We start from the raw sequence: 26,494 nt of genomic DNA on the forward strand, positions 1-26,494 counted from the left end.
ATAGACATCCACAAACCCAGCAGAAGCGGGCTGCAGTCTCATCTCTAAAGCAAGAACCCGACACGAACTCAACCCAACATCGCTATGGGATCTTACAGGACTTTAACTTTACCGCTTCTCAGTTTGTTGGGATGGACCCTGATCTCTGCCTTCAACCTGGACACAGACAATGTTATCAGGAAAACGGGAGATGCCAACAGCTTGTTCGGGTTCTCCCTTGCCATGCACCGACAACTCAGACCAGCTGATAAAAGAATGTAAGCATTTATTTTATACTCTTTGGAATCCAGGTATCGTGGCTTTTGTGTGGAGTTTATTCCACATTTGCAGCAGGTTGAATCTTGGTACTTTGGTCGTAGAGCATTTTTGTTTGTTGAACACATTGATTGTAGAATATGTTTGTAATAGGCTACACACTACATTTAATAGTATGTAGCTGGATTCTTTTTTGGCAGTATACACCAATGTACATATTTATGCTATTCTCATAGGAAATCCACACCTGACCTTACTGTTAAGCCTCAAGACATATGCGCCCCCATGCATTGCACTACATTCCAAGCAAGTGCATTAAACAATGTGACCCAAACAATTAGTTCAAACGAAAATGAAAACACTGTCATAATTTAGCTACTCACCTTCATATCGTTTTAAACCCATAGCATATCTTTCTGCTGAAAACAAAAGGAGAAGTTTCGAAGAATGACTTTTCCATGCAATTACAATGTTGATTGAAGAAGCCAAATTTCAAAAAAGGCGCAGCTGCAGCATCACCAACATATTTCATAGCATACTCGCGCGCTATTCCAAGCAATACAGTCATTATGTAAACAAAAAAACAGAAATTAAATTTATTGTTCGATGATAATCTCGGGATTTGCTATAATATGGTGAAAAATAAAAGGAAATAAAGACATTATTTCGAGTTTATTTCCTAAACAAAGCTGTATCACATGGAATACAGCACACAAGAGTTGTGTAGTCACTTTTAAGACACTTTTTGGTCACCTTTATGTGTTTTTGAGGGTTGACACTAATGGAAAATGGAAAAGATAATGTAATATCCAGGAAGAGTATGAGGGAGAGAAACCTAAGTAATGACTTTAGGACCATTTTTATTTGGGACTCTGAGGTTTATGTCATTTCAGGGCATAATTTTATCCACACACTACTGTGCATGCATGTCTAGCTTCATGGAGCTCATTAGAGATGTCTGTCTCTTTCTCTTTTCTCGCTGTGGAGATGTCTGGTCTCCTTCATCCTTTAATTTTAAACCTCTTTGACCTCAAGCACTTCAAGGATTAGATTGTAGGTGGGATCCTTAGTACTTAAGGTTATTTGAGAGTTGCAAACTTTAGAAAGTGTTTCTAGAACACATTTTATAGAATTCTCAGTAATGACAATTTGATATTGTTTTGGTGGTTCACTAAAAAACACACCCGTGTTGCCTTGGCAGCATCAGACATGCATTGTAAGTTTCAAGCCTAACACGCAAGTGAAAGAATGTGTGCAGAAGCCTGTAACTCATTCCTGAACCTCTCTACTGCCATCAACCGTGGCAGCACAGGAGAGAGACTGCCAGGATTGACCTCATGTTTGTCCTGCAGAGAGTGAGCCTACCAGTTATACAAGGGACTGATGTAGTTTTGATGTGTTAGATTTACATTTGCGTTTAGTTATTTAGCACATTCTTTTATACAAAGCAACAAATGTAGAACACCACATGCTGTTGATCATACAAGAGCCTAAAATACTTGAATTGCACAATAGCACAATGCCAAGTTTGATGAGTACGCAAGACTACCACATAAACAAATCCGCGGAAAGCAGGAAAAAGAGGAAACAAGAAGATTATGAGAACAGCCCTTCATTTTAGTTGTGGTTATATATCCAGTAAAATTCAAACATCATACTTTTGGTTATCAGAATACCAATTTAAGGAAGACAAACTGTTGCTTAGTAGCAAACCTTACACCAACCACATTTTGCAACCCCTGAATTGTGCAATCATATAGCAGCATCTTATTTGTATGGATTTATGATATATTTCAAATATTGTAAACCACACCCAGTGTATGAAAGTCACATTTGTGTGTGTGTGTGTGTGTGTGTGTGTGTGCTCTGACTCATATCCTCAGTGTGTATCTCATGGGCTTGGCAGACTGGCTGGCTGTGTTGGAACACAACAAATCTTCTAGTCAGTAACACATGCCCTACAGGTGTGTGTATGTGTGGAGGTGATTCACATTACTGCAGGCCAAGGCAGGGCAGGGTGTGTGTGTTGGGGGGAGTGTAGCATTGATGTAGAATTCCTTGGCTTGTCATAGCTGGCAGGATGGAGCTGCTATTTGGTAATGTAGGCAGTGTGTGTGTTTGTCTGGCACCTTAACATTTCTCTTGTGACAGTCAAACACAAGTTGGAAATGAGGAGCATAAACCTGAAAAGTGATTCCATTCTTATTCTGTGTGTGCTCACTACTAAAATGCACAATGCTGCTTAATTAAAGGGGACTTGGAAAACAGATTCTCTTAGCAAACCACCTCATACACACAGATACAAACAGACAATGGCTACTTTGTTGGTGGACACAAATGCAGGTGTCCACCTGCATTTTGTAGGTGGACACAAATAAAACTAATTTTCATTTTTTTTTAATGTTAAGTACTTTTATTTATTTTTCTACAGTACAAATATCTCTATATCTACAATACTGTTTCTCATAGCTATTATAAGTATTAATTATCAATGCATTTTGTCCCAATGTCTCAGTCAAAGGTGTGGAATATTAACATGTAATTGTGGTCAGCATAACATAGGGAGGTATTGTCAGTACCCTGGAGTCTCATTTATTCTGTGTTACTCTTTGTGAAATGATCCTATTGTAACAGAGTACCTGTAAGAATAGTGGGAAACAATATTCAGCAAGTGGGCCCAGACTTTAACTCAGGAGGCAGGACTTGGCAGAAAGTAATTTTAAGATCTAAGCTCTCACTGAACCTGAGCCCTCATCTTGGCACCAGTAATTGATTGGTTTTGACTTGCCAGTAATTCACTGAAGCAGTCTGGGCTGGTGGTGCTTTCATAATGGCAGTTGTTTCATAAGTACATTGCAGCACTTTCTTTTCTTTTTGTTTGAAAAGATTTAGTTAAACAAAATGGTATCCACCAGTTCATAGTAAAATGCGTTCTGAGCAAGAGTGAAGCACCACCTAGTTACCTGTCAATGAACCACAGCGCTAAGGGTTTTAAACGACTGTGCAGAAATTAAAGTAAATAAACATCCAATTGAAACATTCTGACAAGCCCATACATATACATGCAGAAGGCTTCACAGAACATGCAGTGACCTGAGTTCATGTAATGCAGGTAACCCCTAAAAAATAACAGTGAGCATTCAACCTGAAACGTGACATGCCAATTTTCAGTGTTTGTCTTATTATTACATTTTGTACTTTATCCACCTGCAGTAACACGCTGACATTGTGAGTGATGTATCTAGTCACAAAATCACATATTGTTGAAATCTGAGACCCTCCTTTTGAAATCTGATCACAAGTGGTCACCGGAGACATGTTTGAGATGCATGTCCTGGTGCAAACAGGATCTGAGTGTCTGTGGGGACAGGGGTGTCTGTGTTCTCCAACTTTCACGGTTAACTTTGCAGTGTGACATATTTTGAAGGTTTCTTTGGGTATCTAGTGTTTCCTCAACACGTTCTTGAACAATAATAACCAAATTTTAATCTGATTTGGCTTTAACATGTGGTGGAACAATGTAGCCACTGAAAACACATTCAGTATATACAATAATATGTTGGCCCATATCCCAGAGTGCAGTGGGTCCAGTCTGCATGGAAATGGGCTACTGCTTCCTTCCTGTGATTCTCTTAGCTTCCTGTGCAGGAGTAGGCATAAAGATTGGGCTGAATTTGTACGGCAGTAAGAGCAGGCAGGTATTAGTCTTATTCATCTGTTACTTTCTATTGCATTGGCCAGTCTCAAGTAGTCTCAAACTAACCACCGTAGTTTGCCCATTCGATATGTCATTTCCCAATCCCATTGTCTCTCTACTTTCTAATTTCTTCAATCTCAAATATAATAATGGCAAAAAGCCCATAGATTAAGAAGAAAATTTGTTTTCTTTATCACCTTTACAGTAATAGTTCACCCAAAAATGAAAATTCATCATTCATCAGTAGTCATCGTTTACTCACCCATATGTTTTTCCAAACTCTTTTGAAACCCAAAATGAAAATATTTTTAATGAAACCATTCCAAAGTCCATTCCACCAAAACTTAAGCTTCAAAAAGATCATAAAGACATTGTAAAAACAATCCAAATGTCAAACAGTTTGATTGCTTCATATGAGAAACAGATTGAATTTACTGAGAATGAAATCGAACTGTTATTTACAAATAGACACTGAACAATGCACATACATAGAGCAAAGAGCACATTAAATATGGTCAAAGGCAGCATTACAGTAATTGCTTAATGCACCGGAACAAACTACATTGGTTCTTGTATATTAAGCAAGAATATTTGAGCTTTTGTTTACCATATTTGATGGACTTCATGCATGTGCATTTTAGCCTCCAGTTCTCTTGAGTAGTATAGCCTATTGAGCCATAGAGAAATATCAAACCACCGAAAAGATCAAAATTAGGCCCTGTGAATATTAGCGATGAACTTAAATGTATGCATTTAGCAGATGCTTTTATCCAAAGCGACTTACAGTGAACTCAGGCTATACATTTTTTATCAGTATGTGTGTTCCCTGGGAATTGAACCCACAACCGTTGCATTGCTCTACCACTGAGCCACAAGAACCTTGACTTTATTCAACACATATTTTGTGAATACTGATGCCTAGACCTGTAGCTAGTCATGAAAGTATCATTGCCTAAAGGGAGTTGGAGAAAAATCTTGTTCTTCAACAGCACCGTTGTTGTGCACAGTAGGTCAGGTAATATCAGTTTGCAGTCTGTATCTTTAAGCCTGGAGTCTTTGAAATGTTTGAGGCACATCTGGAGCTGTAATTCAGCTGCTGTCAGATCGTAATGTGAACCATGACACTCCAAACCTCCTCAGCAGACCCAGCTCTTGCACCATAGCAATGGCCTCCTCTGTAGATTCCTCAAAACATCAATGCTTAGCATTCCATGCAAAATTATGAGAGCATGTTTATAAAATTGTTTGGCCTACTACAATATAACCACGATTTAGTGCTTTTCAAATAATAACATGCTTTTAGCTGTATCAGTGAGTAAACAAGTGTGGGTTAAGAGTTGAGGCAAAAAGTTTTGAATTAAAGACACAGTGTTCATGCCACATTGGAAATATCGTAGTTACAAGATGATTCTACTCGAAGTTTCAGAAATTATTGTTTCTACAGCAACAGCCATAAATGCAAAAATGAATCCAAGTGTGGATTTGCTGGTAATGACAGCAAAATTCCCATTCTCTTGTAAAATCAAAGAAAGCGCAACAAGTAACACTTGCTATTGTAAAGTGGCACAACAGAAATGTGTGTAGAGGTTGCTACTGTTAGCAACAATTTTGGTTGTTTTTACATGATGTCACAATCAAATGGGAGCTTTCACAAAATTCTGAGTTATAATTATGTGTTTGACAAATATATGAAAGGACAAGTTGGAAGCTCGTAATTACAGTAATTCTAACATGGCACAGGTCAAATGCACCATAATATTTAGCTAGCCAGAATCATTTTATTGACACCAGTGCCAAACACTCATACACTTTCATGTCTTGAGATAGAAAGAGACTTTTTGTGTTGGTTATTGTGCATTGTTATCTGACTGTATAACAGATACACCTGCCTTTAACGTTTGCATTAAAAGTTAATGGGGTAGCCATTTAACTTTATTTGTTGCCGTTTAATGAAAAGATTAATTAAAATCAGTAGTTTAAAATGATCAATTTGGACAAACAAGCATCTAAACACACGGGTGACTAGTTCTGCAAGAGCAAAACATCTTGCGAATACTTTACAAGATCAGAGTAACGTTTTTCAATTTGCCAGGCCTGCAGTTTCTGCTTTCCTATTATATGAAATGCTTTAGAAGTCAAGACCACTCACTCTCTAGAATGAGTAATTGTTGAGAGCCTGACATTTTTAACAGATGAGACATATTTCTCTGTGTCTGCATCACTCTGTGCATAATTGAATGCCAGTGTCAGACTCTGGCCTCAGGACTCTCTGAAAAAGCTCTTAGTAAATAGAATACTTGTCCTCTCTGTTCTCCCCTCCCCCACCTCCACCTCTCTCTTTTCTTTCCTTCTATCACTTAATCCCTCTCACTTTCTGAATCTTTCATCTTCTCCCCTCTGTTGTTCTGTGGACACTCCTTTTTTTAAAAGTTACCAAAAAATGTGCAATGTTCTTTCCAATTTCATCTTTTTTTCTTGGAATTTGGGCTTGTTAGTCCTGTAGATATAACTGTAACAGAGCAAACCATCTCAATAGTGGTAGTGAGGCATATCCTTGTTGTGCTATTCGTTACATCTTTCTGGGGAGTGATTAATGGAGGCACATTACATTAGCCACAAATCAATTATGGGGTTTTCAGAATGGAAGGATGCTGTTCAGGAGCTGATTGTGATCCAGATTATTGCAATTTCCTGAGATCTGTAGGTCAATTAACATAAGGGCTGCTGGTCCAATAACAAAGCTTTTAATAAAATGAAGGGGTCTTGTCTGCATTCATTTTAGGAAATATTGCGGCTCCAGAGTATAAATCAACCTGATCATGAGAAAATCTAATTATTTTCTGAGGCGTAAGAAGACTGTGTGAAAATGTATGAATGAGATTCAATTTCAAATACAAATTCATATGAATTTGATACCAGTTTGCAAAACATAAAACAGTTATGAATTGCTGTGACTGTGTGTATGCATATATTCTTATGAATATGTTTGTCAGTAATATCTTTTGTTGTTGTTTTTCTTTACTTTTATGGTTAAAGTTAATGGACACTAGAACATTCTTTGTTGTGTTGTAGGATGTGTAAATGTAGTGATTTTCAAGCCTAAGCATTGCATTAAATTGAATGTAATCATGAACATTTTCATCAGATATAGCAATCTGTATGCTCTCAAGAGTGCAATGAATAGCAGGTATTCAGTGGCTATTTTTGCCCAGCACAAAAAAGTTTGTGTTGCCCTTTCAGAAAAACAGTGCTGTCTCTGTCTGTTTGGAAAATGTGACTCTAAAGCTATTCTCTTTTTTTGTGATCCAGACAGATCTTGGTCTATATGGTTGTTCACTTACAGAAGGCATTAGTAGTGATTGTTGGAAATATCAGTAGATCAAAGCATGAAACGAAGGGAATTCCCACCCTTTTTAAACCTATGCAACCCCAGAATTCTGCACTATATTTTAGGCCCAGGGATATGCAAACACATGTTCAGCTGACTTTTATTGAGTTATCCAGAAATAACAAAAATGACGTCTTTGGTCATCTGTATGCTTAAGTAATAAATGTAATAATGACTGAATAGTTTCACACATTTGAAATGGACCGCACTTGAACTGCACTTCCCAAATGACATTGAAATTGGAAATCCTCTGCGTGTGACCTCGTATGTCCCAGGTCTTTCAGTATTAACATGCTAAACAAAATTAAGAGGCTTGTACACTCTTAGAAGAAAATGTGCAAAAATGATACCTTTAAGGCAGCAGTCTTAAGGGACATCGCTGTACCTTATTTACCCCTAAAAGGTTCATTGTTGTGTCTTGAGGATACATATTACTACTCTAACGTGCTAATATGCACCTTTTAAGGGGTAGATAAAGTAAAACGTAAAGTATAAAGTCCCATGTCAAGCTTGTAAATATGACAAGCTTCTTGTAAATATATTACTTTTAGGGAAAAGTAAAACAGTGTATGCATCTAAAGAGTTCTAGGACATTGCCATGTGCTTTTACTCTTTATTCAACTTTTGGTGGGGGTATTGTGGGAAATGTAGGCTTTTCTTCAGTCAGACCCTTTTTGTCTATGCCCACAAAGAGAGCTTGTGTAGCTAAAATCTGTGAAGTGTTGGGATGAATGTTATCGCTGAACCAGTCAATCCAAAGAAGAGAAAAGAGGCTTTCACTTGCATAAATGAAGTGAAACCAGAGATACAGCCTTTGGTGGTGAATATCCTAGGTAGTCTGTGGACTAAATTTCCTTTATTCAGAAGAGAAAAGATATTCAATGGGGAGTTTTTCCAGTTGAAAGAATAGAAAGAGTGTACAGAAGACTTCCCCCCACTCTCTAATACACAGTGCACAAGTAATGTGTCCAGACAATGGCTCATTTTCTGTGTGGGCATGTGGGCATTTACTGAAGACCCATGTGGGGAGAAATAGAAGATAATAATGAAACGCTAGAGATGCTTAAGTTGAGCCATTTACTTCATAACACGTTGTCCATATGTAATGAACAAATATCAATTTATAGAGTTTGAAATATTGCTCCAAACATTCATAAGTGGTTTGTTGTGTGTGCAACTGATGATTGAATCAGTGTAAACATATTTGCAATTTATTATGACCATCATTCTGACCACATTGTTGACCATGTTTCTCAAAAATGCAATTTTCATCTTGGTCTATATGGTTGTTCACTTACAGAAGGCATTAGTAGTGATTGTTGGAAATATCAGTAGATCAAAGCATGAAATGAAGGGAATTCCCACCCTTTTTAAACCTATGCAACCCCAGAATTCTGCACTATATTTTAGGCCCAGGGATATGCAAACACATGTTCAGCTGACCTTTATTGAGTTATCCAGAAATAACAAAAATGACGTCTTTGGTCATCTGTATGCTTAAGTAATAAATGTAATAATGACTGAATAGTTTCACACATTTGAAATGGACCGCACTTGAACTGCACTTCCCAAATGACATTGAAATTGGAAATCAAAATTAAGAGGCTTGTACACTCTTAGAAGAAAATGTGCAAAAATGATACCTTTAAGGCAGCAGTCTTAAGGGACATCGCTGTACCTTATTTACCCCTAAAAGGTTCATTGTTGTGTCTTGAGGATACATATTACTACTCTAACGTGCTAATATGCACCTTTTAAGGGGTAGATAAAGTAAAACGTAAAGTATAAAGTCCCATGTCAAGCTTGTAAATATGACAAGCTTCTTGTAAATATATTACTTTTAGGGAAAAGTAAAACAGTGTATGCATCTAAAGAGTTCTAGGACATTGCCATGTGCTTTTACTCTTTATTCAACTTTTGGTGGGGGTATTGTGGGAAATGTAGGCTTTTCTTCAGTCAGACCCTTTTTGTCTATGCCCACAAAGAGAGCTTGTGTAGCTAAAATCTGTGAAGTGTTGGGATGAATGTTATCGCTGAACCAGTCAATCCAAAGAAGAGAAAAGAGGCTTTCACTTGCATAAATGAAGTGAAACCAGAGATACAGCCTTTGGTGGTGAATATCCTAGGTAGTCTGTGGACTAAATTTCCTTTATTGATTAATCGCATCCAAAATAAAGTCTGTGTTTACATAATATATGTGCGTGTACTGTGTATATTTCTATGTATGTATAAATACACACACATAGGCTACATGTATATATTTAAAAAATATTTACAGGTATATGTATAGGTATGTATGTATATATATATATATATATATATATATATTTATATGATTTATATTATATATAAATATAAATATTACATATATTTCTTAAATATATATATGTGTGTATATTTATATATACATATAAATACACACACACACACACACACACACACATATATATATATATATGTAAATGTATATGTATGTGTGTGTATATATATATATATATATATATAAAATCACTGAGGCACTTAGCAAAATATCTTGTTTTTTATATCCCACAGAAGAAGGTAAGTCTTATAGGTCTGGAATGACATGAGGGTGTGTAAATGAAGAGTTAGATGCAAAAGCCTCTAAGTGCAATCTGAATTTTTCTTCTAAAATGAGCATTTTTCTCAGGCCCTATGTTTATGTTCAATTATTTCACTTTAATTGCAATGAACAGAACCTATTCATTGCCATTAAAGTGAAATGACTGAACCTACACATAGGAGCCTGATTAAAAATGCTCATTTTAGAAGAAAATATCAAACGGCACTTAGAAGCTTTCGCATCTGAACTCTTCAAATGATGACAGAACTCAGTTTGGGTGAACTCTTGACTTTCAGACATTCTTGTGCATGTAGAAAACCTGGAAACTGAAAATAAGCAAAACCAGTGGATGGGAGTAACTGTACAGAGCCAGGGACCTGGAGGAAAGATATTGGTAAGAGAGAGAGAGAGTGTGTGTTATATTGAAAAGAGAGAGTGTGTGAATATTAAAATGATACACTATTTAATCGAAATGAGTAAAAATGAAATAATGCTGTCAAATCGATTAATCGTGATTAATCGCATCCAAAATAAAGTCTGTGTTTACATAATATATGTGCGTGTACTGTGTATATTTCTATGTATGTATAAATACACACACATAGGCTACATGTATATATTTAAAAAATATTTACAGGTATATGTATAGGTATGTATGTGTATATATATATATATTTATATATATATTTATATGATTTATATTATATATAAATATAAATATTACATATATTTCTTAAATATATATATGTGTGTATATTTATATATACATATAAATACACACACACACACACACACACACACATATATATATATATATGTAAATCATATATTTTTTAATATGAGTAATCGCGATTAATTAAAATAAAAAACAACAACAACTGAAATCATTCATGTTAAACGCTACAAGTGAATTTAGGAAATACAATGTACAGTATAAAAATAGATATTCATTTTGAGATTTGCTAAAGATGACAGCCAAGGTAATCTAAATGTAAAAATAAGGGGAAAAATGTTTGAGGTCAGTATTTAAAAAATATATTTAATGCGGTAATGACAAGTTAACTTGATCAAAAGTTACATAAGATTTTTTATTTCATATAAATGATGTTCTTTCGATATTTAGTAAACTTAAATACATTTGAAAATTAGAAAATTATTCTACAGTAGAATAATGTTATTTTAGACTGTAATAATTTTTCACAATATTTTTACTCTATTTTTGATCAAATAAATGCAGCCTTGGTGAAGAAAAGAGAGTTGCAATCCCTCTTACCAACCCCAAACGGTTTTAATTTTTTTGAACGGTAGTATATAGCGGAAATATCCTTTTTGTAACAGTGCAAAAAAGTTTTTATAAATTTTTTATTATGTACTATGATTATTTCTTTAGTTTATTTATCTATGTATTACAGTTTTATGCTATTTAATTCACTGATTTAAACTGAACTCCTGCTGTCTCTCTCCCAGGTCTGTGCGCATCGCTACCAGCGACGCTTATTTGTGGACTCAGTTCAGGAGCTGCGTGACATCACGGGTCGTTGCTACGTACTAAGTGAGGACCTAACGATTAATAATACCTCGGATGAAGACGGAGGGGACTGGATGTTCTGTAAAGGGAGAAACAGAGGACACGAGCGCTTCGGATCATGCCAGCAGGGTCTCTCTGCCACATTCACAAAGGACTATCACTATCTGGTGTTTGGAGCACCGGGTGCTTACAACTGGAAAGGTATTGGAGGACAAGTTGGATTAGAGTGCTTGTATGTATATTTGCGTTGAAGTATAGGTAAATCTCATTTTTGGGATAATATTTAATGTTAAGTGAAAACCCAGTTGTTATGAGAAGGTCAAGCAATGGCCACTGTCAAACAAGGCCCATAATTCCCCACATCACTCAATTTTGCACCTTCACGACATGTTCATTTTCTTTGTCAGTTCATTGCATCTGACATATTGTATTTTATCGCCCCTTTTTAAACTTCTTTTCTGACATCTCTCATTCACTTTCTCCATCCTCAACCCTTCGCCCTTTTCCTTTCCTTTTCACTCTCTCCTCCGCTGGGTGGATGTCAGGAGTGGTGCGGATGGAGCAGAAGAACAGCTCTCTGTGGGATGAGAATATCTATGATGACGGCCCATATGAAGTTGGAGACGAGGGCCGACTTGATCCAGACCTGGTGCCTGTCCCTGCTAACAGTTATTTAGGTGAGTCCCTCATCACATGACATTCCATTCATCATCCATATCACTCCATCATGTGTGATTAGGAGGATGTATAAACATTTCCAGCACAGTTAGGATGCAAGGCATAGATATAGATTGCCTTTCTTACCCTTTATTTGGTTTTACTCCATTTAAGGTCTGGTTGGTTGTTTGTGCTTTATTTGGTGCAAATCGTGTTTGTGTAAATGTAGGTGTGCTGTTCATGACTAGCATATCCAGTAGCCATCCTGATCAGTTTGTGTATCAGTCACCTCCCCTTCAGGTGGCCAAGGAGAACGTTTATGATGTGGCCTCCAATAGCTATTTAGGTTTGTGGGATTTCCTGGACGCCAACTTGATCAATTATTTGCGTTCAACCTCTCATCATGCTGGTCTTTACATTGTGTCCTTTTTTGTGAACACATGTGAATGCTGTTGCTACATTATTGTTTTGAAGCTGTCTTTGTGTTGACATCCACATTGCATGAGCAAAACTAAGACATACTATGAATGACCAAGTCAGTAGGAATCATGCATGTTGGCATTGATGTTGTTTATAGGTTTTATCATTGCATATTCCATCATCGCTGAAAGATTTTCAATATTCTTTTGGTGAACTAATCTTTATCTGATGTTGTGATTGGTTGGATCTGTCACAGGTTTCTCTCTGGACTCTGGAAAAATGCTGACCAAGAGAGGTCAGTTGACTATAGTTGCTGGGGCTCCAAGAGCCAATCACAGTGGGGCAGTTGTGCTATTAAAGAAGGACGACGTTAAACCATCCATGATGACAGCTGAATACATCCTGGAGGGTGCCGGACTTGCCTCTTCCTTTGGCTATGATCTTGCAGTGCTTGACATTAATGGAGATGGGTAAGAGTCACTAAAACATAATTATATATTATATTATATTATATGATATTATCTAAAATAGTCTCATTAAGAATATGTTTTTCATGTGTTTAATTTGTTGTAGATCAGTGTTACTTTAGTAGTATTTATATACTTTTATAGTATTTATTCATAAATTAGCTTTTTTATATAGAATTTCTGTTGTTATTATAATTTAAGTTTTAGTTAATTTAATATGAGGTTTTAACATTAAATTTTTTTAATATGTCTATTTAGCTTTCATTTATTTTAGTTGTAGTTTTAGTAATTTGATATTTCAGATGAAACCTTTTTTAGAGGAAACATTTCAAAATTCTGTTATGTTTTTTTAAATCTAAGGGTTATTTGATTTTATTATTTGATTTTATTTGATTCATCTAATGTTTGTTTTATTTTATTTTTTATTTTATTATTTCAGCTTTAATATATAATTTAAAATTGTAATAGTTTTAGTTTGATTTACTAATAGCAACACTAGATGTATAATTATTCTGCACTGATTATTAAAACAGGTGGCAGGACATTGTAGTCGGAGCACCTCAGTACTTTATTAAGGATGGTTATATCGGTGGGGCCATCTATGTTTATCTTAACGAGGAAGGGGCTTGGGACAAGATCACCCCCAAGAGAATTGAGGGAGCTGCTGATTCCATGTTTGGTTTGGCTGTGGAAAACATGGGAGATGTGAACCTGGATGGTTATCATGGTATGTGTTTAGTATATAGTCTCTTCTATGAATACAGCTAATGCAAAACATCCAGAACCAACAGGCTCTAGTAAAGACATATAGAGAAGAAAAGATGGCGTATTATATACATCAATTAACATTTAAACAATACTATGTTAATGGTGATAACCACAATAATATTTGGATGAAATATGTAACTAATTTTCTTAATGTAATCCTGCTGTTTTTCAGATGTTGCAGTTGGTGCCCCATATGACAGTAATGGAGCTGGAAACGTATATATCTTCCATGGTTCACCTCAAGGTCTTAAAAAAGCCCAGGTACAGCCATATATTCACTTTTCTTTCCTTTCAGTTTTCCTTCAGTATTCACTCATTGATTTTTCAATAATAAATTCAATAATTTCAGGTTCTTGGAGGACAAGATCACAACGTGAAACTCTTTGGATACTCTCTTGCTGGGAACATGGATTTAGACAGAAATAATTACCCTGATCTGGCTATCGGATCTCTCTCTGATTCAGTGTTTGTGTACAGGTATGATCATATTGATAGACAACCTATTAAGGATTTTTTTTATAAACAATTTCATTTCATTTCATTTTTACTAACATGCATTTTCATATCTCCTCATTTTATTATCATTATTATCATTTATTATTTTACTTCATTTAGCAATATGGATGAATGATTAAATGCATTAATTATGGGTCTTACACTATAGGGCACGGTCAGTTATCAGCATTGAAAAGACTGTCACCACCACTCCAAAGGAGCTAGACCTCACTCAGAAAAACTGTGGAGACACTATATGGTGAGAAAACTATAATCAAAACAAGCAAACCTTATGATATTAGCCAATAGCCAGTAACCCCTATCTAAAAGCAAGGTTTTATTGTGTTTTTTAGCCTTGATGTAAAAGCCTGCTTCAAATTTTCAGTCAAACCCAAAACCTACAATCCTACTCTGAGTAAGTACATGTTTCTAGTTTACCTTCACAGGTAAATTACTACTCAGTAATTGTTCATCTCTGTTGTGCAGAATCTTATCACTGTAAACAAATGACAACATTTGGTTTGACCATGTCTTTTTTCCCTTCTTTAGAGGTGAAATACTCTATCAAGGTTGAATCTGAACGGAAGAAACTTAATCTTCCTTCTAGAGTCATCTTCAACCCGCGCTCAGCCAATGATTATGAAAGCACAGGAGTCGTAGAGCTCAAGGGTCAGGGCACAGAAAGCTGCGTTACCAGAGGCCTCAGACTGCAGGTACAGCACATCCCATTCAGAGGGGAAAATTACTACTGAGTGACATGATGTTAAAGTAACAGCTTTAAATTGAGGACTTCAGAATAAGCTTACAGGGGGCAACTGTGACAATAAATCAACAGGGACAGGGGTAGTAAGGAATCAATGGCTTTACATTGATGCAGTAAAAAAAGGAAGTACTGCCATCTAGTGGTCATTGTTTATACTTCTGGATTAAGGGCACGTTTGACGCTTTAGTTATGGAATGGCATTATGCTGCAAACAATGTAAAATGCTAATGTCTTTTAATAATGCAAGTATGTTATGTACAAAGGAAACCCTAAGAGACAAACTGAGAGGTATCCCGATTGAAGTCTCTGTGGAGATCCTGAAGCCATCCACACGCAGGAAGAGACAGAGCGCTCTCCCTAACCTGCTTCCCATCCTGGACACTAACCAAGACGCCACCACTCTTACCAAGGTACCATCATCTTCTTAAGCTACTATCTACCACGTGATCTACCATGATCTTATTTATTATACACGATATACACTGTCATTCAAAAGTTTGGGGTTGGTAAGATTTGTTAATGTTTTTGAAAGAAAACTCTTATTCTCACCTAATGCTTAAATGATTTGATCAGATATACAGTAAAAACAATAATATTGTGAAATATTCTTACAGTTTAAAATAACTGTTGTCTATGTGAATTAAAAAAAAAAGTAAATTATACCTGTGATGCAAAGCTGAATTTTCAGTAGTCTTCAGTGTCACATGATCCTTCAGAAATCATTCTAATGTGCTGATTTGCTGCTCAAGAAACATTTCTGATTATTATGAAGACAGTTGTGTTGCTTTATATTTTTGTATAAAGCAGCACAATATTTTGTAACAACGCAAAAGTGATCTTTAATATATCTTTTGTTCAATCTAATGCATCCTGCTGAATCCTTAAATTCTTTCTAAAAAATCATGTTGACCCCAAACTTTGGATTTATTATCATATTCTAATCGAAATATTATCCTAGTATGTTGGATATTATCAAATGTATGTTGATTTTCATATTTATAGTGAACATTTTATTTGAATTTACTCTTAAATCTAAGTTTTGAAATGGTTTACCAACAAACTGCTCAACTTTATCCAACTAACTTAACTTTTTTATACTTAAAAAACTGAAGTAAACCAGTACCAAACACGTCTAAAGATCTCATTCAGTATTAAATGTTCTTCTGAATCATATTGGCTTTCAGGTTCAGTTTATCAAGGAAGGATGTGGTGCTGATCATGTCTGTCAGAGTGACCTGCAACTACAGTATAAATTCCACACCAGGGAACCAAACAGAGACATCTTTCACCCATTACCTGAGTGAGTTTTTATTTATTTATTTGTTCATCATTTTATTATCATGTTTTTATGTTTTATATGTCAGAATTTTGGAAAGCATCCCTCATGTCTTTTTTTAAAGTGACATCAGTTGTGTTCAAGTGAATGAGCAAACAAACTTCAAAACAAATGGCAAAATAAAGTGTCATGAAGAAGAAGAATTCATTTGAATCTCTTTGTTTTCCTCACAGGGAAAATGGAGTTCCCATCCTGTCTCTTAGTGATCAGAAGGACATAGCCTTGGAGATCAAGGTGGCGAACCAGGGTGAAGATGCTTATGAAGCGCAGCTGTCTTCCTCGTTCCCCAAATCCCTCTCTTATTCTGCCGTTCGCATTCAATCTGGTGTAAGTTCAGCTGCTAGATGTCTAACTTATGACCAACTTATTTATTGTTCATTATTTTTATTATCATTAATATTTTTATAAGTGCTGTCAAATGATTAATCGCGATTAATCGCATCCAAAATAAAAGTTTTTGTTTACATAATATATGTATGTGTACTGTGTATATTTTAGATATAGATTGCCTTTCTTACCCTTTATTTGGTTTTACTCCATTTAAGGTCTGGTTGGTTGTTTGTGCTTTATTTGGTGCAAATCGTGTTTGTGTAAATGTAGGTGTGCTGTTCATGACTAGCATATCCAGTAGCCATCCTGATCAGTTTGTGTATCAGTCACCTCCCCTTCAGGTGGCCAAGGAGAACGTTTATGATGTGGCCTCCAATAGCTATTTAGGTTTGTGGGATTTCCTGGACGCCAACTTGATCAATTATTTGCGTTCAACCTCTCATCATGCTGGTCTTTTACATTGTGTCCTTTTTTGTGAACACATGTGAATGCTGTTGCTACATTATTGTTTTGAAGCTGTCTTTGTGTTGACATCCACATTGCATGAGCAAAACTAAGACATACTATGAATGACCAAGTCAGTAGGAATCATGCATGTTGGCATTGATGTTGTTTATAGGTTTTATCATTGCATATTCCATCATCGCTGAAAGATTTTCAATATTCTTTTGGTGAACTAATCTTTATCTGATGTTGTGATTGGTTGGATCTGTCACAGGTTTCTCTCTGGACTCTGGAAAAATGCTGACCAAGAGAGGTCAGTTGACTATAGTTGCTGGGGCTCCAAGAGCCAATCACAGTGGGGCAGTTGTGCTATTAAAGAAGGACGACGTTAAACCATCCATGATGACAGCTGAATACATCCTGGAGGGTGCCGGACTTGCCTCTTCCTTTGGCTATGATCTTGCAGTGCTTGACATTAATGGAGATGGGTAAGAGTCACTAAAACATAATTATATATTATATTATATTATATGATATTATCTAAAATAGTCTCATTAAGAATATGTTTTTCATGTGTTTAATTTGTTGTAGATCAGTGTTACTTTAGTAGTATTTATATACTTTTATAGTATTTATTCATAAATTAGCTTTTTTATATAGAATTTCTGTTGTTATTATAATTTAAGTTTTAGTTAATTTAATATGAGGTTTTAACATTAAATTTTTTTAATATGTCTATTTAGCTTTCATTTATTTTAGTTGTAGTTTTAGTAATTTGATATTTCAGATGAAACCTTTTTTAGAGGAAACATTTCAAAATTCTGTTATGTTTTTTTAAATCTAAGGGTTATTTGATTTTATTATTTGATTTTATTTGATTCATCTAATGTTTGTTTTATTTTATTTTTTATTTTATTATTTCAGCTTTAATATATAATTTAAAATTGTAATAGTTTTAGTTTGATTTACTAATAGCAACACTAGATGTATAATTATTCTGCACTGATTATTAAAACAGGTGGCAGGACATTGTAGTCGGAGCACCTCAGTACTTTATTAAGGATGGTTATATCGGTGGGGCCATCTATGTTTATCTTAACGAGGAAGGGGCTTGGGACAAGATCACCCCCAAGAGAATTGAGGGAGCTGCTGATTCCATGTTTGGTTTGGCTGTGGAAAACATGGGAGATGTGAACCTGGATGGTTATCATGGTATGTGTTTAGTATATAGTCTCTTCTATGAATACAGCTAATGCAAAACATCCAGAACCAACAGGCTCTAGTAAAGACATATAGAGAAGAAAAGATGGCGTATTATATACATCAATTAACATTTAAACAATACTATGTTAATGGTGATAACCACAATAATATTTGGATGAAATATGTAACTAATTTTCTTAATGTAATCCTGCTGTTTTTCAGATGTTGCAGTTGGTGCCCCATATGACAGTAATGGAGCTGGAAACGTATATATCTTCCATGGTTCACCTCAAGGTCTTAAAAAAGCCCAGGTACAGCCATATATTCACTTTTCGTTCCTTTCAGTTTTCCTTCAGTATTCACTCATTGATTTTTCAATAATAAATTCAATAATTTCAGGTTCTTGGAGGACAAGATCACAACGTGAAACTCTTTGGATACTCTCTTGCTGGGAACATGGATTTAGACAGAAATAATTACCCTGATCTGGCTATCGGATCTCTCTCTGATTCAGTGTTTGTGTACAGGTATGATCATATTGATAGACAACCTATTAAGGATTTTTTTTATAAACAATTTCATTTCATTTCATTTTTACTAACATGCATTTTCATATCTCCTCATTTTATTATCATTATTATCATTTATTATTTTACTTCATTTAGCAATATGGATGAATGATTAAATGCATTAATTATGGGTCTTACACTATAGGGCACGGTCAGTTATCAGCATTGAAAAGACTGTCACCACCACTCCAAAGGAGCTAGACCTCACTCAGAAAAACTGTGGAGACACTATATGGTGAGAAAACTATAATCAAAACAAGCAAACCTTATGATATTAGCCAATAGCCAGTAACCCCTATCTAAAAGCAAGGTTTTATTGTGTTTTTTAGCCTTGATGTAAAAGCCTGCTTCAAATTTTCAGTCAAACCCAAAACCTACAATCCTACTCTGAGTAAGTACATGTTTCTAGTTTACCTTCACAGGTAAATTACTACTCAGTAATTGTTCATCTCTGTTGTGCTGAATCTTATCACTGTAAACAAATGACAACATTTGGTTTGACCATGTCTTTTTTCCCTTCTTTAGAGGTGAAATACTCTATCAAGGTTGAATCTGAACGGAAGAAACTTAATCTTCCTTCTAGAGTCATCTTCAACCCGCGCTCAGCCAATGATTATGAAAGCACAGGAGTCGTAGAGCTCAAGGGTCAGGGCACAGAAAGCTGCGTTACCAGAGGCCTCAGACTGCAGGTACAGCACATCCCATTCAGAGGGGAAAATTACTACTGAGTGACATGATGTTAAAGTAACAGCTTTAAATTGAGGACTTCAGAATAAGCTTACAGGGGGCAACTGTGACAATAAATCAACAGGGACAGGGGTAGTAAGGAATCAATGGCTTTACATTGATGCAGTAAAAAAAGGAAGTACTGCCATCTAGTGGTCATTGTTTATACTTCTGGATTAAGGGCACGTTTGACGCTTTAGTTATGGAATGGCATTATGCTGCAAACAATGTAAAATGCTAATGTCTTTTAATAATGCAAGTATGTTATGTACAAAGGAAACCCTAAGAGACAAACTGAGAGGTATCCCGATTGAAGTCTCTGTGGAGATCCTGAAGCCATCCACACGCAGGAAGAGACAGAGCGCTCTCCCTAACCTGCTTCCCATCCTGGACACTAACCAAGACGCCACCACTCTTACCAAGGTACCATCATCTTCTTAAGCTACTATCTACCACGTGATCTACCATGATCTTATTTATTATACACGATATACACTGTCATTCAAAAGTTTGGGGTTGGTAAGATTTGTTAATGTTTTTGAAAGAAAACTCTTATTCTCACCTAATGCTTAAATGATTTGATCAGATATACAGTAAAAACAATAATATTGTGAAATATTCTTACAGTTTAAAATAACTGTTGTCTATGTGAATTAAAAAAAAAAGTAAATTATACCTGTGATGCAAAGCTGAATTTTCAGTAGTCTTCAGTGTCACATGATCCTTCAGAAATCATTCTAATGTGCTGATTTGCTGCTCAAGAAACATTTCTGATTATTATGAAGACAGTTGTGTTGCTTTATATTTTTGTATAAAGCAGCACAATATTTTGTAACAACGCAAAAGTGATCTTTAATATATCTTTTGTTCAATCTAATGCATCCTGCTGAATCCTTAAATTCTTTCTAAAAAATCATGTTGACCCCAAACTTTGGATTTATTATCATATTCTAATCGAAATATTATCCTAGTATGTTGGATATTATCAAATGTATGTTGATTTTCATATTTATAGTGAACATTTTATTTGAATTTACTCTTAAATCTAAGTTTTGAAATGGTTTACCAACAAACTGCTCAACTTTATCCAACTAACTTAACTTTTTTATACTTAAAAAACTGAAGTAAACCAGTACCAAACACGTCTAAAGATCTCATTCAGTATTAAATGTTCTTCTGAATCATATTGGCTTTCAGGTTCAGTTTATCAAGGAAGGATGTGGTGCTGATCATGTCTGTCAGAGTGACCTGCAACTACAGTATAAATTCCACACCAGGGAACCAAACAGAGACATCTTTCACCCATTACCTGAGTGAGTTTTTATTTATTTATTTGTTCATCATTTTATTATCATGTTTTTATGTTTTATATGTCAGAATTTTGGAAAGCATCCCTCATGTCTTTTTTTAAAGTGACATCAGTTGTGTTCAAGTGAATGAGCAAACAAACTTCAAAACAAATGGCAAAATAAAGTGTCATGAAGAAGAAGAATTCATTTGAATCTCTTTGTTTTCCTCACAGGGAAAATGGAGTTCCCATCCTGTCTCTTAGTGATCAGAAGGACATAGCCTTGGAGATCAAGGTGGCGAACCAGGGTGAAGATGCTTATGAAGCGCAGCTGTCTTCCTCGTTCCCCAAATCCCTCTCTTATTCTGCCGTTCGCATTCAATCTGGTGTAAGTTCAGCTGCTAGATGTCTAACTTATGACCAACTTATTTATTGTTCATTATTTTTATTATCATTAATATTTTTATAAGTGCTGTCAAATGATTAATCGCGATTAATCGCATCCAAAATAAAAGTTTTTGTTTACATAATATATGTATGTGTACTGTGTATATTTGTTATGTATATATATATTCACATACAGCATATATTTTGAAAATATTTACATGTATATACATTTATATATTGGTATTCTTATATTATATATAAATATATTTAATATATAAACATAACATATTTTTCTTAAATATATACATGCATGTGTTTGTATTTATATGTACATAATAAATATATACAGTATACACACATATATTATGTAAACAAGAACTTTTATTTTGGATGTGATTAATCGCGATTAATTGTTTGACAGCACTCATTTTGATTAAGAATTTGTTTTTAAGTGCTCCTAAATCTTTACAGGATAAACCAGTCATCTGTCTAGCCAATCAGAATGGGTCACAAGCCGATTGTGATCTTGGAAATCCATTCAAAAAAGATGCTGAGGTGAATAATAATTTGTATTTTATGTTATTATAATAGAAAAGCTCTATTTCTGGTGTTTTGACTTTTATGTGAAAAAAAAAACAACACTTTTTCAGACAACTTTTTACATCATTCTGAACACGGGAGGAATTTCTTTGGATACAACTGAAATTGAAATTGACCTTAAACTCAAAACGTGAGTAGCAACATATCTCTTGTCAAAGGCACAGAGTATCAAGACTAGTTTAGTATTTTCTTTTGTTTTTATCATAGATTCATATTTCCATTTTTCTTTTTGCTAATTGCAGGACAAGTGATCAGAAGCAGTTACAAGCAATCAAAGCCAAAGCCATTGTTAAGATCCAGCTGCTGTTGTCCCTCTCAGGGTAGGTTATCATTTCTCATCTTCTGATGATTATAATATCAGTGTCCTTTATTTGTATATTCATGTACTGTCATCATGTACCATCTCCAGCATTGCTAAGCCATCTCAGGTCTACTTTACCGGAGAAGTTAAAGGAGAGAGCGCAATGAAGTTGGCAACTGATGTCGGCAGTCCAATTGACTATGAATTCAGGGTGACTATTAGATTTCCTTACATAAAACGTAACATTTTGTATATAAAGCATACATTTTGTACATTTACAATACCTGCTTTGGTTTGTTTAGAAAATATTTCATTTTTTGCATACAAACTATCTTACATGTCACAGTATTTAGAGGCGTTTCTTTTAAATGTATTGATTTACAGGTTACAAATTTGGGTAAACCCCTTCAATCATTCGGCAAGGCTTCTATGATTATCCAATGGCCTAAGCACAACTCTCAGGGCAAGTGGCTGCTGTACCTCATGAAGATGACCCCAACCGGTTTAGACAGCTTCAGCTGCTCCAATCAAGATGAGGTCAACAAACTCGGTTTGAAGGTAGTTCTAATATCTTAATCACAGTCAAAATTGTTGTTATTAAAACGTTGCATTCATGTTGAAATTAACTGATTATTTGTTCTGTCTTACGGTTATCTAGGAGCCTTCAGTGTCACGAACTAAACGTGAAATTGGGGAAACTCCTGCAAAAGAGGGAACAACCTCTCTCTTTACCGACAAGAGGAAATACACAGTTTTGGTAAAGTCAACCAAACATGAAGAATACAATGCATTCAGACTAATAGACTAATTTTTTACATCACTCTACACTAAAAACCTCAAAACGAGCAAATATTTTAAAAAGAAAAAAACTGAAATGTCACATTGCAAAACAATAATTAAAAGCATTTTAGCTTAAGGCTGCAAAAGTGAAGTATTTCTGAATGCCCTGTATGTGTGTCCTTGAGCTTATAGACAGCGTCCTGTGTCTAATCACTGTCTTCTTGTTGTGTTTTTAGTCGTGTGAGGATGGGGCGGAGTGTATAGCATTCAAATGCCCTCTTACGGGAATGGACAGCAATGCTGTCATCAGCCTGAGAGCTTACCTTTGGAACTCTACCTTCCTGGAGGTGAGTGTGGCAGTTCTTTTTTTTTTAATGGCATAATCTTTAATAATGTAAAGATAAAAAAACTGTGTTTTAACAAAACTGCTTCACTGCTTATTAATATAAGAAAAAAAAAGTTAGTGTGTCAAGGTAAAAATGTCATGTGGTAGGATTAAAAGTTCATGAAATCCACAAAAAATACTTTTTACTTTGCAAACTATATTTAAAAACCTTTTAATCATCATATGAGATGTGTTCAAGAGGAATTTTTTTTCTTCATATAATTGTTTTTGATGGTTACATCATATGAGGCATTACATTTTTCTTGTACATGACAACATATGAAACCAACATCAATACAGATAGAATATTTCTAATAATTTGGCAGAGGTGTTAAAATATATATATATTTTCCTTTTCTTTATCATGGACACTATAAACTATCAATGAACTATTTCTTACAGGACTATGCAAAATTTAACTACATTGATATTATCGTCAAGGCATCACTTGATTTAAAGACCTCAGCTACAAATATACAGCTGAAAAATGAACCAGCACTGGTGAGTACATTTTTATCCATACATACTTCCATATTTTGATCAATTTGTCTTCTCTATCAAACTGACTTCATATGGAGGTCTGAAAACTCATCTTGAGGTGATAAATGCATTTTGAAAGACAATTCGTCCTGTTACAGGCACGCGTTACCGTGTTTCCGGAGCGCAAAGTTGCGCAGTACGGCGGTATGCCCTGGTGGGTCATACTGGTGGCCATTTTACTCGGACTCCTTTTGCTGGGCCTTTTGGTCTTCTTGCTTTGGAAGGTAAGAGGATATGACTAAAACTCACAAACAAAGCCATTTAGCAAAGCCTAACCCTGTTTTTTACTGTCCGTTTTATTGAACACTGACAATTTGTAAAACAGATTTCCAACATTTTGTACAAGTCACATGACATCAAATACTTAAAACACAAACCTTTACCCCTTTTAGTGTGGTTTTTTCGGCAAAAGCGGCAAAGAACCTGAAAAAGAGAGGCTGACTTCAGATGCGTAAACAGAGAACCTCTCTCTTAGGGTAAAAGATCTCATGCACAGATCAAGTTGACCTGCGTGCTCAGAACTAGCATGAAGAGTTAGCCCATGCTAACCCACTTTAGCCTGAAGCACGTGCTGCCTGTCAGTGTCTAGATGTGGGTTAACGGTGGAAGTTTCCATGGCTTTCATTGCTCAGACATAAGCGAAATGCTATGAGGAATGCAAACTAATCATGCGTGAAGTTGTTGAGAAAGGGTTTATACATGTTTGCATTAACTCTTGTGACGGGGTATGACTGAATGTCTGAATCTCTAAAGCTCTTTTAAGCCTTTAGATGTGGCTTGATTTGGGAACTTGCGCATTTCTCTGGCCTGCTTGGGATCTCTCTCGCTTTCAGCGCATATGGTTCTTTCTACAGCCAGATTCTTGCTTATATCTTGTTTAAAACATTGAATGGTTCGTTCTTTCCTCATGCTAGGCATGCTGCACACACTGCAAACATCCCTGCATATTTGTTTTTTGCACATTTTCCTGTATAAAGATGCTGTTTAGCATTGTTAGCATTATCTTGCGCTAATTGTCTTTTTTTTCAAACAGTGTGGATTTTTCAAACGTTCCAAGTATGATGACAGCGTCCCTAGTTATAATGCTGTGCGGATAAAGAGGGAAGAGAGGGGAAAAGAGCCGGGGAAAGAGGAAATGGATCCTCCGGAGAAGAAGCAATGGATGACTTCTTGGAATGAAAATGAGAGCTACTCATAGCTAAATGCTAATCTGATTGAAATCAAACCAAAGACTCCCTTCCTAAGGCCTTTAATGCTTACTTTTGCACACGCTGAACTTTTCTTACTGTTACTATTCTATCAAAACATGAAAGGAAACATTTGAGCTTGATAGAGATTGTATTACAAAATGGTGTCTGGAAGACGTATGATGAACAAGGATAAAAAAAAAAAGTTTACTTGAGTTTTGTTTTAAATTACAATTTGCTTCCATGTTCCACCCCCATTTTCATATCACAGTTCACTTCTCATTCATACAGTAATGTATATACATTTAATGTATTTATTCTCAGCAGAGGTTTCTGTTGTACAAAGGCTTAATTGTTAAAACCAGTCAGGTACATATTTTATTTTCATAGGTGTTTTTTTTCACTGTACTTAAACTACTACAACTGGGACTGATTTTAGTAAGAACTACTTTGTTATAAACAGTTTGATATATTATCGTTTGACTGTCACAATCCATTGTAAGACCAGATTCTAAAGGTTTCTTTTAGTTTTTGAAGGTCATTTGAAAATATCTGTGTATAAATATGAAGTTGCTTTTATTTGTATTTTTCTAAAACAGCACCTTTTGGCAATGTGAATACTCAAATAATGAAAAGTATTCATTCTGTATTAATTTGTTAAATTGACACTGAAGTAATGAAACTGATTATTAGATATTTGGTATTCATTTTCCAAATAAAAGTTTTGCTGGACCTTAATTGATATAAGAGGTGCAATTTTTTTAAATACATTGTTTTGGTGGTTTACTTGAGTTTTGTTTTAAATTACAATTTGCTTCCATGTTCCACCCCCATTTTCATATCACAGATCACTTCTCATTCATACAGTAATGTATATACATTTAATGTATTTATTCTCAGCAGAGGTTTCTGTTGTACAAAGGCCAAAGATTTTTATTTTTTGTTTTGTTTTATGAATGGCTTGTGTGAGTCAGGACTGCTTGGTTCATATTTTTTCTTGATATCCAGCTAAAACAACATGGATGAATGGAAATATTTGTGTCTTTGGATTTTTTTCTATTTGTTGCTTAATTGTTAAAACCAGTCAGGTACATATTTTATTTTCATAGGTGTTTTTTTTCACTGTACTTAAACTACTACAACTGGGACTGATTTTAGTAAGAACTACTTTGTTATAAACAGTTTGATATATTATCGTTTGACTGTCACAATCCATTGTAAGACCAGATTCTAAAGGTTTCTTTTAGTTTTTGAAGGTCATTTGAAAATATCTGTGTATAAATATGAAGTTGCTTTTATTTGTATTTTTCTAAAACAGCACCTTTTGGCAATGTGAATACTCAAATAATGAAAAGTATTCATTCTGTATTAATTTGTTAAATTGACACTGAAGTAATGA

General features: G+C 35.1%; 1 protein-coding gene across 1 annotated transcript; it reads left to right on the plus strand.

Moving 5' to 3' along the window:
- Window positions 1-25,365, plus strand: LOC107602729 (integrin alpha-6-like). The gene is made up of 25 exons (XM_016295300.1): window positions 1-257; window positions 7,262-7,326; window positions 10,218-10,315; window positions 11,389-11,650; window positions 11,995-12,126; window positions 12,783-12,996; window positions 13,527-13,720; window positions 13,934-14,022; window positions 14,111-14,238; window positions 14,426-14,515; window positions 14,610-14,671; window positions 14,806-14,969; window positions 15,283-15,429; window positions 16,204-16,319; window positions 16,529-16,682; window positions 21,774-21,857; window positions 21,953-22,032; window positions 22,145-22,222; window positions 22,312-22,414; window positions 22,588-22,761; window positions 22,862-22,960; window positions 23,220-23,330; window positions 23,771-23,869; window positions 24,007-24,132; window positions 24,942-25,365. The coding sequence occupies exons 1-25, from the start codon at window positions 85-87 to the stop codon at window positions 25,104-25,106; spliced, it is 3,207 nt and encodes a 1,068-aa protein (XP_016150786.1). The 5' UTR covers window positions 1-84; the 3' UTR covers window positions 25,107-25,365.
- The last annotated feature ends 1,129 nt before the right edge of the window (window positions 25,366-26,494 follow it).

Source organism: Sinocyclocheilus grahami, unplaced genomic scaffold (assembly GCF_001515645.1).
Source record: "Sinocyclocheilus grahami isolate Dianchi unplaced genomic scaffold, SAMN03320097.WGS_v1.1 scaffold334.1, whole genome shotgun sequence".
In the NCBI taxonomy this organism is placed as follows: Eukaryota; Metazoa; Chordata; class Actinopteri; order Cypriniformes; family Cyprinidae; genus Sinocyclocheilus; species Sinocyclocheilus grahami.

Excerpts from the sequence above, each read along its gene's own strand:
- LOC107602729 (XM_016295300.1), top strand. The coding sequence starts at position 85 with ATGGGATCTTACAGGACTTTAACTTTACCGCTTCTCAGTTTGTTGGGA. Across the intron at positions 21,858-21,952 it reads CATTCAAAAAAGATGCTGAG|ACAACTTTTTACATCATTCT; the intron begins GTGAATAATAAT and ends ACACTTTTTCAG. Across the intron at positions 22,415-22,587 it reads CAATTGACTATGAATTCAGG|GTTACAAATTTGGGTAAACC; the intron begins GTGACTATTAGA and ends ATTGATTTACAG.